Source organism: Odocoileus virginianus, chromosome 5 (genome assembly GCF_023699985.2).
Source record: "Odocoileus virginianus isolate 20LAN1187 ecotype Illinois chromosome 5, Ovbor_1.2, whole genome shotgun sequence".
Classification (NCBI taxonomy): Eukaryota; Metazoa; Chordata; class Mammalia; order Artiodactyla; family Cervidae; genus Odocoileus; species Odocoileus virginianus.
The window spans coordinates 55,112,355-55,128,618 of NC_069678.1; the positions used below are offsets into that span (position 1 = coordinate 55,112,355).

At 35.5% G+C, this 16,264-nt stretch overlaps 1 protein-coding gene across 1 annotated transcript in view; it reads left to right on the forward strand.

Moving 5' to 3' along the window:
* The window catches only part of NEGR1 (neuronal growth regulator 1), a 973,420-nt gene that overhangs the window by 401,362 nt on the left and 555,794 nt on the right, over positions 1 to 16,264 (forward strand). Inside the window, exon 2 of the mRNA XM_070467931.1 lies at positions 12,609 to 12,841. Within this exon, the coding sequence (XP_070324032.1) occupies positions 12,609 to 12,841 (233 nt within the window). The remainder of the gene's footprint in view (positions 1 to 12,608; positions 12,842 to 16,264) is intronic.

The window sequence follows — 16,264 nt, forward strand, 5'->3', positions numbered from 1 at the left end:
CTACACTATTTTCCCTCTGGGATACATTCCCTAATTTGTATTTTAAGACATACCTCATATTGAAATATGACTTAGTCAATTTTCTCAAGAGAGGACAGATAAATATGGATTAATGGCTACTTTAGTTAATGATTGCAAGGCTGGTTTTAATTAATTGTGCTATGTACTCATTCTTTATTCATAAAATAAAATTCGTGCACAGAATATCTTTTATTAGAAAAAAAAGGCAAGAAGAAAACTCCATCAGTGACCAGTAGAAAGTTTAAAGGTCAACATAAGCAAAGACAGAGAGAATAATTATTTTTGCTTTTATTGATGCTATAAAGTGGCATATACTTAGTTTGACAAAAGAGTTGAGTTTGTAACATTTCTATATATCCATTTGTTATGTTTCTTATTTTATCATCTGTATTTATATGCAAATAGAATACTTTCCAAATGATTTAAACACAAAGATGTTTAATGGAAAGAAGTAGATGTTTGATAGAAGGCACTAGAATTGCTTATATTGCTTTGGGTACAGAGTTCCATGTGTTTGTTTTTTGTTTTTTTCCCTTGTTTTAAGAGTGAGGTGTCTGTATGTGGCTCCATCCCTAAGAAGATGGTATAGAGAGACTTGCCTGGACCCTAGAGCTTTATCTCTGTCACTTCTCTGGACCTGGCTGCATTCTCCTTCTCTGATGTTGCTATTTTAAACACCTCCTGCCTGCATTCTGAATGTAGTGTTCACTCCTTTTGTAGCTCCTGAGGTGAAAGTCCAACCTCTCCAGGAAGCAGCTGCCAGGGAGATAGCTCTGGCGACCGAATTCTCCCCACAGTGGTTCAGAGCACCTGTCAGTTAACAAAACTCCTGAAGCCCTTCCAGATCCAAATATCTCACGCTTAGGTCCATGTGGGAGAAAGCAAGCTGGTTTAGTTGAATCAAAATCTAAAAATTAGAAACAAAAAAAAAAAGTTCCCAATCTGATTACTGATTCTTCTGTCAGCTTTGAACAAAGCTCGTCTTTAACTTCTCAAATATATAACACCTTATCCTTTCTACATGCTTTGCCTCTTTTATCCATCATACTTTGATGAATGACCACTTTTAACGTTGAAGTAATAAGACCTTCCTCCCTCTCAAAATGTTTTTGTGTTAAATGAGATCATATATAAAAGTATTTTCCATATCACTTGACCTAATCATCATTTCATTCAGAAAATAGAATTTATTATTATTATTAATAAGACAAGCTGATCATAATTAGATTTTTAGTAATAGTCCAAAAATGTCATTATGTTGCACTAAGACTTTTTTTTGCTTTAGTCAGTATTACTCTATCCATGCCTATTTTACTGAATGAATCTTAATTCATATGTTGAGTGGTTTATAAATAATGTATTGAAATGTCCTAAATATAAAACTCCCTTGTCATTGCCTCTTCTAAACATAGTCAGACAGGCTAACATGGAAGCTTGACTTTAATGAGACAATGTAGAGAGAAAGGATAAAGCAATTTATAGCATTATGGAAAATATGGTTTAATTACAAGTTAAAATGAGTGATTTCAGTGTTTGGAATTTACAGATTAATACAAAACCAATATTCAATGATCTCCTAGGCATTTAAAATGTTGAGTTTTGCATATATAAGTATATATATATATATATATATGTTCTTAAATATATATATCTATGTTTTTTAAAATACAGGCTTACTTTAAATTGTGCATTAAATTAAGACTTAAAGGTATGCATTTATGCCATTGCTTGATCATTATTAAAGTTCACATCTTTTAGGAATTAGGTATAGAGTGTATGAGAAAACAAAGAAAACCTTTTTTTAAACATTCCTTATTTTCAGTATTTTCTCTGACTTACAGTATTAAAAATATGTATGTTTGAGAATTTGGTGTTATAATTAGATAGTAGCTCATAACTTTCAATCTCTTATCCAAGACATTTTTAAAATAGCTTTATTATTGCAAAGTGCTAGAATAAAATATATAGGAAGTTGTTTTTCTTTCACAAAATAAGAAATCAACATTATTTGTGTTTTTTTGGTAAAAATATAATATTTAAAAATTAAAATATACTTAACATGACATAATTCCCATTCTAAAAATAAATGTATGTATGTCATTAATATTATATATTTATGCCTGGAGGTTAAATAAAATTATGTCATAATAAAGGTAATGCCATGCATTACAAATTTCAATAAGCATGTCATTAGTAACTTACATGGCTTATTTGTACCTCATGTCCTTCTCTCTAAAAATGGACAAAATGATAGTACTTGATGATACCTATCACAATGGATGTTGTAAAGATTGAAAGAGAAGTAGATATAATGTGCTTAGAACAGTATCTGACAGATCATAATGGTTCAGTTCAGTTCAGTCGCTCAGTCGTGTCCGACTCTTTGCAACCCCATGAATCGCAGCACGCCAGGCCTCCCTGTCCATCATCAGCTCCTGCAGTTTACTCAAACTCATGCCCATTGAGTTGGTGATGCCATCCAGCCATCTCATCCTCTGTCGTCCCCTTCTCCTCCTGCCCCCAATCCCTCCCAGCATCAGGGTCTTTTCCAATGAGTCAACTCTTCACATGAGGTGGCCAGAGTATTGGAGTTTCAGCTTCAACATCAGTCCTTCCAATGAACACCCAGGACTGATCTCCTTTAGGATGGACAGGTTGGATCTCCTTGCAGTCCAAGGGACTCTCACGTCTTCTCCAACACCACAGTTCAAAAGCATCAATTCTTCAGTGCTCAGTTTTCTTTATAGTCCAACTCTCACATCCATACATGACCACCGGAAAAACCATAGCCTTGACTAGACAGACCTTTGTTGGCAAAGTAATGTCTCTGCTTTCTAATATGCTATCTAGGTTGGTCATACCTTTCCTTCCAAGGAGAAGCGTAATGGTAGTAGTATATTATTATTGTCTACACAATAATATTGAATTGTTTCCTGCACAAGTGCATTTCTCACTTAGAAATCTCTTTAAATATATTTTAAAATATAATTTTCACCATCTGTAAGGGTGAGTGCTTCACTTAATAAAGAAGATCTTGGGACAGATTGCTAATTCTGTGAATTTCTCTTGACAAAGTCACACATGCCCTACACCTGCCAAAACAAAAAGATAATAAGTGTTTCTGAACCAGAGTACCTTCTGCCACAGAAGTATTAAAAGTTAACTCAAAATATCATCAGTCATAATATTATATACAATATTATTTTCTAGGGAATATTGCACATTATGTAATTGTATGACTTACAAATACTTGCAAATATATTTGTATGCTTATTCATAACTATATCCATATCTATTATACTATCTAAGGAATAACTGGCAGGAAACATGTTAATAAGAGAACACTTTAAAAACAAAGGCAAGTGGGTGAGGAGATAGAATTTGTTCTGTTCTGTTTAATCTCTGCTTTACTCTCCTTACCTCATTTTGGGCTTGAAACCAGGATATCAAAGCTCTTTTTGTATGCAAAATTAGCTTGGAGCTTCTGAATTTTTATTTTTTCTTTGTGCTTTTGAACATTCTTCTGTCAAATATAGAACTTTGTGATACAATGAAGACAGCTGTGAAGGTAGCTGGCCAATCCCTTCACAGGAATATCATTTGCACACAATTTAGCTTTGAATCCAAAGGAAATTGTACTTTTATTAATTAGTACCTTTAATAGGAGCTTTCATTAATCAACATGTCTTGAGAAACGCTAGTCTTTTTCCATTGAGTTGAATAAATCCTGCTGTGTAGGGTACTGGAAACAGTGCTAAGGCTTATGTTTGGGGAACGTGTTACAGGGAATTAGAGATATGAAAGGAAAAAAAAATCATCCTTTGGCAGTCACAGGCTTAATTTCTTAATCAACTTAAAAAAGTAAATAACCCAAATATGCTCATTTCTACTAAGCTCTCTGATGTCTACCTTTCAGATTTAATCACACAGGAGATAGTCACAGAGTCTATTAGGATAATTCCAACATCATTTTGTTCAAATAGCACCTCACCAAGTGGGCCTTTATACCCCCCAAATAAGAACTTGACTAATGTGTACTAATGGGTTTACTGGGTAACTCGATGGTAAAGAATCTGCCTGCCAATGAAGGAGACACAGGAGACAGGGGTTTAAAGTCCAGTTTGGGAAGATTCCCCAGTGGAGGAGGAAATGACCAACTCCAGTATTCTTGCCTGGAGAATTCCCATGGACAAAGGAGCCTGGCAGGATGCAGTCCATAGTGTCTCAAAGAGTTGGACATGACGGAGCAGAGCAGCACAACACAATGCGTACTAATACCATTTATAAAGGAATTCCTTAAAAGAGTTCAGATGCAGCAAAGTCAGTTTTATTAGAAAAGTATTAACTATCTTAAGTTTACATGTAAACAATCTTGAACAAAATCAACTATTAAAGTTATTTTCTATACATTTTTCAACAACCAGATGTTTGAAACTGTGTATATAAAACATCCAGATGATTGACTAAAAATTTAAAAGTATTTGTCACGATAATTGTCTTGGTGTGAGCACAGCTTATGTTGAGGAGGGTATTTTTAGAATTGCTTCACTCATGTCCCTATACAGTAGGTAGTTTAGCAGATTGCTTAAGTGGAACAACAAAAAAAACTCTCAAGAAAATCCATGCCATATGCAATTAAAGGATATATTCATTGCTAAGCATTTTTATTCATATTATTTCATTGTCTAGACTTCAAAGGGATCTTAGATCACTTAGCTGTTAAAATGTTCTATTTGGAAATCCAGAGATGAAAAATGATCCAAGTTTGTAACCTGAGAATTGTTGCTTCATCTTTCCCCTATTAATGATTTGATCATCTTTGTTTTACCAACTTCTCCCTCACATATTAATCCCTCCATCTGAAACAGAAGAACCCATCACCCTTGCTGCTGTCTGACTCTAAGAATGAGTAGAAGAGTCTATCACTGTGGTTAAGAGTGCAGGCTGATTGGCTTTGTTCTACTTACAATTTCCCAGTATCTTCATGTCTTTGTAGATAAAATGAAGATACTAGTGTCTGGCTCATAATTTATGTGAGGATTAAACAGAATATGGAATGTAAAGTGCCTAACAAAGTGCCCAGTATATACTAAACAGAATATTTACTGGCTTGAAGTGGTTCCTCAAGTACAGAGACAAATGCTGTGGATCTTTCTTAGTTCAAGTAGTTATGAACCAACCTCTGATCCCCACCAACCACTTTACTCTGTTCACTCAATGCTGAGTTTAGTTCCCCACCAAACACTTGATTGCTTAGGCCTTCCTCTGTGTTTTACAACAGTTATTGTTTGTGCCACAAATATCTGTGTTTAATTACTTAGTGTCATATTTAATACGTCCATGACTTTTCTTTCTGAGCCAGATTGCACTTTGGAAATTTTGACATACTTTACGATATTATTTCTTCTTCTAAAAGTATCTTAATTTTTGCCCTCATTCATCCACTCAACAAGTATTTATATTTATTGTCCATTATGTATAGGGCCTTAGAATATATAGAAGTGGCTAAATGGACAGTTTCTTGATCTTACTTTTAGCAGGGAGAGACAGAATGTAATAACCCAGTAAATAGGCGCGGCTGAGAGGAGCTACCCAACCAGGTAAGGGGCAGCGGCTGCACTTTGCTGCAGCAGCCCTGAAGAGATACCGCATATCCAAGGTAAGAGAAACCCAAGTAAGACGGTAGGCGCTGAGAGAGGGCATCAGAGAGCGGACAGACTGAAAACACAATCACAGACAACAAGCCAATCTGATTACAGGACCACAGTCTTGTCTAACTCAGTGAAACTAAGCCGTGCCTGTGGGGCCACCCAAGACGGTCGGGTCGTGGTGGAGAGGTCTGACAGAATGTGGTCCACTGGAGGAGGGAATGGCAAACCACTCCAGTATTCTGGCCGTGAACATGAACACTATGGCCCATGAACAGTATGCAAAGGCAAAAAGATAGGACAATGAAAGATGAACTCCCTAGGTCGGTAGGTCCCCAATATGCTATTGGAGACCAGTGGAGAAATAACTCCAGAAAGAATGAAGGGATGGAGCCAAAGCAAAAACAACACCCAGTTGTGGATGGGACTGGTGATAGAAGCAAGGTTCAGTGCTGTAAAGAGCAATACTGCATAGGAACCTGGAATGTTAGGTCCATGAATCAAGGCAAATTCGAAGTGGTCAAACAGGAGATGACAAGACTGAACATCGACATTATAGGAATCAGCAAACTAAGATGGACTGGAATGGGTGAATTTAACTCAGATGACCATTATATCTACCACTGTGGGCAAGAATCTCTTAGAAGAAATGGAGCATCCATCATAGTCAACAAAAGAGACCAAAATGAAGTACTTGGATGCAATCTCAAAAACGACAGAATGATCTCTGTGCATTTCCAAGGTAAACCATTCAATATTATGGTAATCCAAGCCTATGCCCCAACCAGGAATGCTGAAGAAGCTGAAGTTGACATTTCTATGAAGACCTACAACCTTCTAGAACTAACACCCCAGAAAGATGTCCTTTCCATTATAGGGGACTGGAATGCAAAAATAGGAACTCAAGAAACACCTGGAATAACAGGCACATTTGGTCTTGGAGTACAGTATGAAGCAGGGCTAAGGCTAATATAGTTCTGCCAAGAGAATGCACTGGTCATAGCGAACCCCCTCTTCCAACAACACAAGAGAAAACTCTACACATGGACATCACCAGATGGTCGATGCTGAAATCAGATTGATTATATTCTTTGCAGCCAAAGATGGAGAAGCTCTATACAGTCAGCAAAACCAAGACTGGGAGCTGACTGTGGCTCAGATCATGAATCTCTTATTACCAAATTCAGACTGAAATTGAAGAAAGTGGGGGAAACCACTAGACCATTCAGATATGACCTAAATAAAATCCCTTATGATTATACAGTGGAAGTCAGAAATAGATTTAAGGAACTAGATCTGATAGCCAGAATGCCTGATGAACTGTGGACAGAGGTTCATGACATTGTACAGTAGACAGGAATCAAGATCATCCCCAAGAAAAAGAAATGCAAAAAAGCAAAATGGCTGTCTGAGGAGGCCTTACAAATAGCTGTGAAAATAAGGGAAGGGAAAAGCAAAGGAGAAAAGTAAAGATATACCCATTTGAATGCAGAGTTCCAAAGGATAGCCAGGAGAGATAAGAAAGCCTTCCTCAGGGATCAATGCAAAGAAATAGAGGAAGACAATATAATGGGAAAGACTAGAGATCTCTTTAAGAAAATTGGAGATATCAAGGGAACATTTCATGCAAAGATGGGCTCAAAAGGACAGAAATGGTATGGACCTAACAGAAGCAGAGATGTTAAGAAGAGGTGGCAAGAATACACAGAAGAACTATACAAAAAAGATTTTCATGACCCAGATAATCACAATGGTGTGATCACTGACCTAGAGCCAGCCATCCCAGAATGTGAAGTCAAGTAGGCCTTAGGAAGCATCACTATGAACAAAGCTAGTGGAGGTGATGGAATTCCAGCTGAGCTATTTCAAATCCTGAAAGATGATGCTGTGACAGTGCTGCACTCAATATGCCAGCAAATTTGGAAAACCCAGCAGTGGCCACATAACTGGAAAAGGTCAGTTTTCATTCCAATCCCTAAGAAAGGCAATCGCAAAGAATGCTCAAACCACCGCACAACTGCACTCATCTCACACGGTAGTAAAGTGATGCTTAAAATTCTCCAAGCCAGGCTTCAGCAATATGTGAACCATGAACTTCCAGATATTCAAGCTGGCTTTAGAAAAGGCAGAGGAACCAGAGATCAAATTACCAACATCTGCTGGATCATCAAAAAAGCAGGAGAGTTCCAGAAAAACACCCATTTCTGCTTTATTGACTATGCCAAAGCCTTCTACTGTGTGGATCACAACAAAGTGTGGAAAATTCTGAAAGAGATGGGAATACCAGACCACCTGACCTGCCTCTTGAGAAACCTGTATGCAGGTCAGGGAGCAATAATTTGAACTGGACATGGGACAACAGACTGGTTCCAAATAGGAAAACGAGTATGTCAATGCTGCATATGTCACCCTGCTTATTTAATTTATATGCAGAGTACATCATCAGAAACGCTGGGCTGGATGAAGGGCAAGCTGGAATCAAGTTTACTGGGAGAAATATCAATAACCTCAAATATGCAGATAATACCACCCTTATGGCAGAAAGTGAAGAAGAACTAAAGAGCCTCTTGATGAAAGTGAAAGAGAAGAGTGAAAAAGTTGGCTTAAAGCTCAACATTCAGAAAACTAAGATCATGGCATCCAGTCCCATCACTTCATTTCAAATAGATGGGGAAACAGTGGAAACAGTGGCTGACTTTATTTTTCTGGGCTCCAAACTCACTCCAGATGGTGATTGCAGTCATGAAATTAAAGGATGCTTACTCCTTGGAAGGAAAATTATGACCTACCTAGATAGCATATTAAAAAGCAGAGATATTAGTTTGTCAACAAAGGTCCATCTAGTAGTCAAGGCTATGGTTTTTCCAGTGGTCATGTATGGATGGGAGAGGTGGACTATAAAGAAAACTGAGCACTGAAGAATTAATGCCTTTCAACTGCGGTGTTGGAAGAAGACTTTTGAGAGTCCCTTGGACTGCAAGGACATCCAACCAGTCCATGCTAAAGGAAATCAGTCCTGAATATTCATTGGAAGGAGTGATGCTGAAACTGAAACTCCAGCATTCTGACTACCTGATATGAAGAACTGACTCATTGGAAAAGACCCTGATGCTGGGAAAGATTGAAGGCAGGAAGAGAAGGGGATGACAGAGCATGAGATGGTTGAATGGCATCACTAACTGAATGGACATGAGTTTGAGTAAGCTCTGGGAGTTGGTGATGGACAGGGAAGCTTGGCCATGCTGCAGTCCATGGGGTCGCAAAGAGTTGGACATGACTGAGTGACTGAACTGAACTGAGTCACCATCTGCAGCGATTTTGGAGCCTAGAAAATAAAGTCTATCACTGTTCCCATTGTTTTCCCATCTATTTGCCATGAAGTGATGGGACTGGATGCCATGATCTTAGTTTTTTGGATATTGGGTTTTAAGCCAGGTTTTTCACTCTCCTCTTCCATTTTCATCAAGAGGTTCTTTAGTTTCTCTTTGTTTTATGCCATAAGGGTGGTGTCATCTGTCTATCTGAAGTTATTGATATTTCTCCAAAAAGCCTTGATTCCAGGAATTGTTGATGATTTGATTTAAATTCTGAAGTTCATTCTGTTTGTTGTGGGGAGAATGGTGTCAATGGCAGAAGCCAGAAACCTTCAGATAATTATAATAATCCATTATAACAACCATTTAATTACTATATTTTTTCTTCCTAATCTTCTTGATGGCAGTCATGAATGTAATTTATCATACTTGCTGAATTATAAATTCTGCGTGAGTCAGGATTCCAACAGATTATGTCTTTAGATCACTAGAGTTCTTCAACCAAAGGGAAAAAAAAGTTTGGTGCCTAAAGAGAACAAAACTTAATTTTCACCACTTCTGTCCTTCTTGTGCCCTCCCATTACCCTCTGTCATACCCTAAGCTCTTTTTTTCTTTCCAGAATTTCTTCTTAATAGAGCATACACATATCAAGCAGTATTTCTTTGTACAACTGGAAAAAAATAGGGTGGATGTGGAGAACAAAGAGGAGCGAGATAGGAGACATACGTGTATATGCCTATGTAATACATTTTACATAATCATCTTATAGTTGACCTTTAGTTCAGTTTAGTTGCTGAGTCATGTCTGACTCTTTGCGACCCCATGGACCACAGCACACCAGGCTTCCCTGTCATCACCAGCTCATGGAGCTTATTAAAACTCATGTCCATTGAGTTGGTGATGACATCCAAACATCTCATCTTCTTATAGTCTCTGTAAATATCTAATAATTTTATAAAATAGAAAGTCATGCCTAAGTGTTGCTGTTCCCAATTTGTTAAATTCCATATATGTCAATTTGAGGTATTTAGGTTCTACCTCAGTAATCTGACATAGTTCTACAGAAATCCAAGGAAATGATACACCAGCTTTTTTTCCGATGAGTCTCATTAAAGGGTCTTCCTAATATATGTTTTGAAAAATTTTTGTTTGGAGTCAATAAAATTTATGTACTATAATTATCTTAGCCAAGGAGACATAAAGGATCCTTTTTTTTTATATTTTTTCTCATTGAAGAAGTTAGAATTTATTCTTATATGAATATCCCTGACATGCCACAGCAGAGGAGCAGTGCTTATGCTGACTAAGAATTATAACTCTGATCAGTTCTATGAAACCTCTAATATCTAAATACCAGTTACTTTTTGTAGTCTTCTTGATACCCCCACCCCCAAATAAAGGTAAAACTGCTGCTGTCTCTAGGGAAAGGAAAATACCAGACAGAGTGTTCTAAATCAGACTTTCATGGTAAAATATCCATTAATAATTAATTTTCTGCTTCCTTTAGAATAGGACGGGTTAAGCAGTTGGTCACATTCAGTAAATAAGAAATTACTTGCAATAATTTCTGCAACATTCTAATCATCTTCCCATATCTGAAATCTATTTTAAAAGCCTTTGATCTTCATTATGGTGAAAAGGACATTGAATGTGAAGATACAAGACTTGATTGCGAATTCAACTTTGCCACCCACTAACAATGTGGCTTGGACAAGTCATTTAACCCCAAAATTCTATTTATATTCTGACAATGAATTGGCATAGCAATCTATACCTCCCAGTGTTATTAGGAACCCTACATATGATAAAGTTTGAAGGCCACAAATGCAAAGGCCACACAATAAACACTTGGTGAACCCACATATTAAATGTAGACATTGGAATTATCACAATCCTAGTAGAGGTAGTTCCATGTTCTACTCATAACAGCACACGTGTGATCTCGTGAAATGAAAACTCTCCCCTGTAGCTTCTTTAAGCATATTATTAAGAATGACAATATACTATAATTATTTAATTATGTCATTAAAATGGGTTTTATTTTCTTCATTAAATACATCAGGAAAAGCTTTTCATTTAACAGTGACCTTTATGACTTCTACTAGTTTGCATTCTGGGAGATGGTGAAGCTGACTGCAAATTAGATTCAGCAATGTATCTTATTTCTTATTTTTTCACCCACTGATTAGTTTGATACAGTTGGCAGTAGTCTACCCTGTTGCTTTCAACTTGCAATTTTGTACCAATTTCAAAATGCTGCCTTCAATTCCCTAAGGTGTTCTGTAGAAATGCTGTCAAACTATTTCCTTGTATGTGTATTTTGATTCTGTAGCTGTGCTTTGTACTCATTTAAGAGAACCAGTCTTTAATTTGTATCACAGTGTTTTCAAGATAAAATTTAGAATTCCAGGCCTCAGCAAAATCACTGATATGTGACCACAGCCTTCTGTTTCAAATCTTGGCATGCCTGATGTCTGGTGGATGCAAAGCTATATTTTTGAATTTTGTTATAGAATTACAACTCTGAATAAATGACTTCAGATTTAGCCTTAAAATCTACTAATAACCATCATTCTTGCTATTATCACTTAACGTCTAGTATACCTTTTCAATTTTATCTCTCATCTCTCCTAGCCTATATTCCAGGCTTTCTACTTGCTTGAAATGCTTGGTTCTCCTCTCTCACCTTTCCCTAGTATTATCCACATATTGTACCTCTGTCTAGAACATCACATCTTCCACTATCCATCTCCTTATCTTGGGCATTTTCTATACTCGCAACAACCTTTCTATGTCAAGCACCCCTCTTTTGTTTCTCATGTGTCTTGCATCTGATTTAATAAAAGTATTCTTTCTGTGCTTTATTCATTGGTTGACTTAATTAGTAATTGGTTGATTTAATTAGTTTTCTTCCTTAGTAGACTAAAAGTTTTGGAGAGCAAAAGGCAATGTCCCTTGAATAGTAGGTGCTCTGTAAGTATTGTTGGATAAAATAATGCTTTCTGGAAAAACTATTGATCAATTTATTGAAAAGATGGCAAGAATTTACTACTAAAAGTATTATATTAGCCTTGCTATATTTAATTGCAGCAGGAATATTATTAGTAAAATGCAGTTTATAGTTTTGGTGTATAAGTCTACTGCTCTGCAAATGCAGATAATTTTAAAAACAAACATAAAAAAACAAAAAAAAATAAACTTATATATGGTACCATTTTGTGTTTTATACATCTGGTACAGTATATACAGAAATGGATTAGGTTAAATCAGGCTAGCTAATGAACCTATGCTACTTCTTATAATTTCAAAGAAAGAAATGTGTTTTAATGTTGAAATTGTTATTTGAACTAATTTAACCTTATTTAAGTTTACTTGTCCTCCAGACTGAATAAAAGAAGATTTTGACTGGCTTTGATTTAAATTAAACACACTGTGCGAATGTATTGTTTCATATTTGTTTTGAGGATGAAAAATGTACCAGAGTGTTCATGTCTCCTGTGTTTATGTCTGATGTTTGCATTTGTAGCAGTGCCATAATTCAGCATATGGAAATACACTCAGAACAAAGATAATGTCTCTCATTTTCATTTTGATTAATAATGTTCTATCTCTGGTAATTTGCAGGTGTTATTTGGAAGATGGAGCTTCAAAGGGTGCCTGGCTCAATCGGTCAAGTATTATTTTTGCGGGAGGTGATAAGTGGTCAGTGGATCCTCGAGTTTCAATTTCAACATTGAATAAAAGGGACTACAGCCTCCAGATACAGAATGTAGACGTGACAGATGATGGCCCGTACACGTGTTCTGTTCAGACTCAACATACACCAAGAACAATGCAGGTGCATCTAACTGTGCAAGGTACTCATTTCCATATCTGCTATATTGCGAAGGTCTATGCTTAGAAATATTTGGTATTTAGATATCAGAATGACTGAGAGGTAACTGACAATGTTGAAAGATATGTTGTCACTGTTTTCAGGGATTTATGTTCTTAGATTCCATTAGGTATAATGGCTATTATAGGCATACAAATCCCTACTTACCGAGAGAAAAAATTATCCATTAACACCACATTATGATTCTTTTGTATATGATTCATTTTGTCTCTTCCTATGAGTCACCCCTTCAATAAATTTTTGAGAATACATGATTGATACATTACAATAAATTTTTGATAACCTGTGATGGCTACATTGAAATATTAGAACTTTTTGCAATATGAATAGTAACTTTTTAAAAGTAATCCTCAAGTTTTCCAACACTTTGTCTCAATTCAGCTTCTTTTTACTTTGATTCAAGTTGCAATGAAGAGAAGCACCCTTCTAGAATTACTTTAATTAAATATAGAGTAATTGAAAAAATATGGTTCACAATGTTTTATTTTTGATTTACATCCAGTAGGTCATAAATCATAGCTAACTTACAATGTCCAAATATAAACAGAATCAGCAAATTATTTTCTTTAGCTTGCATGCTAAAATGTAAGAGCATATTTACCCTCAACACATTACTTTTCATGGAAAATATAATTAAAATGCTAGTAAAATTAAAAATGTATATTGTTGCCCTTTTGCATTGTTTCCTTGTGCCCTATAGATTAATCATGTGCTGGATGCATAAAAATAGAATACTATGGAACTGAAAATGATATTGCAGTATTTCTAAGTAAAACTAATAACAAATTGCATGATAATGTAGTGCCAATGAATGCCTGTTTTACTCCTATCAGTAAAGCTGAATGAGCAAGTTACTGGTATTATTTTTTAGTTTACCCTTCAAAAATCAACAGTAAATATTTAAGTTACATGGCTTACATTCAGAAAAGATTGTTATTCTACAACTTTACTATTTCATCACATTAAGGGTAAAAGTGGATTCAAGCACAGCTTCAGTTATTAGTAAATAGTTCAACTTTGTGATGATTAAACTTATCAAACAATTAGCTTTAACAAGAAAAGTATACACTGAAGGGTAAGTCAGGGAATTTCCTCAGTGGTTTTTCTTATTACAGATCATTGAAGACTTTTTGGTGTTTTTTTATTTAAAAGCATATGAGAAAATAAAATTTTCACCAAAGTCAATTTGTATCCAAAAATTATCCAGATATTCCAGAGGGCAGTGGTTTTTCCAGTTTCAAAAAATGACATGAAGTTACAAGTCAAAGGCACATTTCTTCAGTTATCCACACCTATTCCTGTTCTCTTGTTTTGTTCAGTGCCTTTTGACTTGAATTTGTAGTTCAAACACTATAAAAAATAATTTATAATGTGAGGGAAAGTACACTTTGACAGTAATATTTCAATCACTTAAGATATAGATATTTTACTTCTTGTATATTTAAATGATATATTTCTGAACACTAAAAAATCTCTCCTTCCTTTTCTTCATTCTCTCTTATCCCATATTAGGCCCACATTTTGACCAGACTATAAATATGTATGTTCTGGTTGCAAAATTTATATTTTTATATATATACATGTATATGCCCTGCTAATGCAAATGCTCAATTTTCATAGAATTTCTTCATAATTTTACATTACATATATTGTTCAGAAGTATTGAAATTGTTACATGCCTTACTTCAGCACTATTTTTTGCTGGCCATTGTAAACTTTTGAGCATTATTTTAGGAGGAGCATTTTACAAATGCACTTACTGAATTTTTATCACTGTATTTTGTTCCTCTAGAAGAATAAAATTAGTGTTACTGTTTTGACATATGTGGTTGGGTCAAATTAAAAGCTAATAATTTTACAGTATTTATGAACCTAATTACTTATTAGAAGTTGATTGACATGTGGGCAGTTTTCCAATTACATTAATAAAGTTCAAGGAACAAATTAATAGGCTTGTCAGTCAATTTCAAGAACTAAATAAATGTCACAAAAAGTCAAACCCTACTTAAGCTACATTTCTTCACTGTAAACAGAAATAAACTGATGTGCACATCTCTTCAGTCTCTAAATTTGTTAGGTTGTCTGATACTCAGATGTATTCGGATAGTTTTAAAGTGTATGCTCTTTGCCTAATAATTCCTAAAAGGAAATGTTAACAAGTAAGAGAAGGCTATTTGTTAATCACTGATGTCAAACACACCTTGGCTGGTAAAAATAAAGCTCATCTTTAATTGTTGAAACTATGTACTCAAGGGAGCTATTTTTTAAAAGTCATTTTAGAAAGGGGATAATAAAAAGGATATCTTGTCAACACAGACTGTGCATGGGATATTTGTTGGTATTATTGTTTTCTCAGAGATTTTAATATCAATAAATGTAATAATGGGGGAGAAAAGACACTGGAATAGGAGTTGGAAAACCTGGATTCCAAACCTATAATTGCTCTTGAAAGACTCTCTAAACTTTAATTTTCTCATTTGAAGATAGTGGACTCAGATCAGAAAATCTTGAGGTCAATCCTAATCCAAACCAAAAAGGCAAATGACAGGGGGAAAAAAATCCACTGTGGTTATTTGCTTTTGATTTGAAAGAGAAATAGTTATTTAAGTTAAAAAAATGAAAAACAAATCATAACACAATTTATAACACTTGTATTGAGAACTATGCAAAGTAATTTTTACATAGTAGCACCTTCTAGTACTTATTCTACTAAGTATATTTTATTTGGGACTTCCCTGGTGGCTCAGATGGCAAAGAGTCTGCCTGCAATGCAGGAGACCCAGGTTCAATCCCTGGGTTGGAAAGATCCCCTGGAGAAGGTAATGACAACCCACTCATGTATTCTTGCCTGGGGAATCCCATGGACAGAGGAACCTGGTGGGTCTTATAGAGTCAGACACGACTGAGTGACTAACACTTTCACTTTAGTGCTTTAGTTATCTCCATGTTTTCTTTCACCAACTGAGGTATGTATGTATGTATGTATGTACTCATGGAATTTGAAGAATGTGGTATATTGGAGTTTTGCTTCATAGGGATGGAAATTGGCTGATAGACGTAGTAAGAAAATAAATTTTTCATTGCCCATATTTAATGCTATTAAATCAAGTTACCTATTTGTCCAACATTTCAAACCATTTGGTATAGCATTTACTAACAGCAGTTTTTATTGTTCATGAGTATAGAATATATATAACTTGAATACTTATTATGAAGGGAGATCTCTATCACAATACTGTCATGATAAACATAAAATTTAAATGTTCAAACATTTAAAAATTCAAATATAGAACACAGTTAGTGTTACTTGCTCAATCATGTCCAACTCTTTGCCACTGCATAGACTGCAGCCCGCCTAGTTCCTCTGTCCATGGAATTCTCCAGG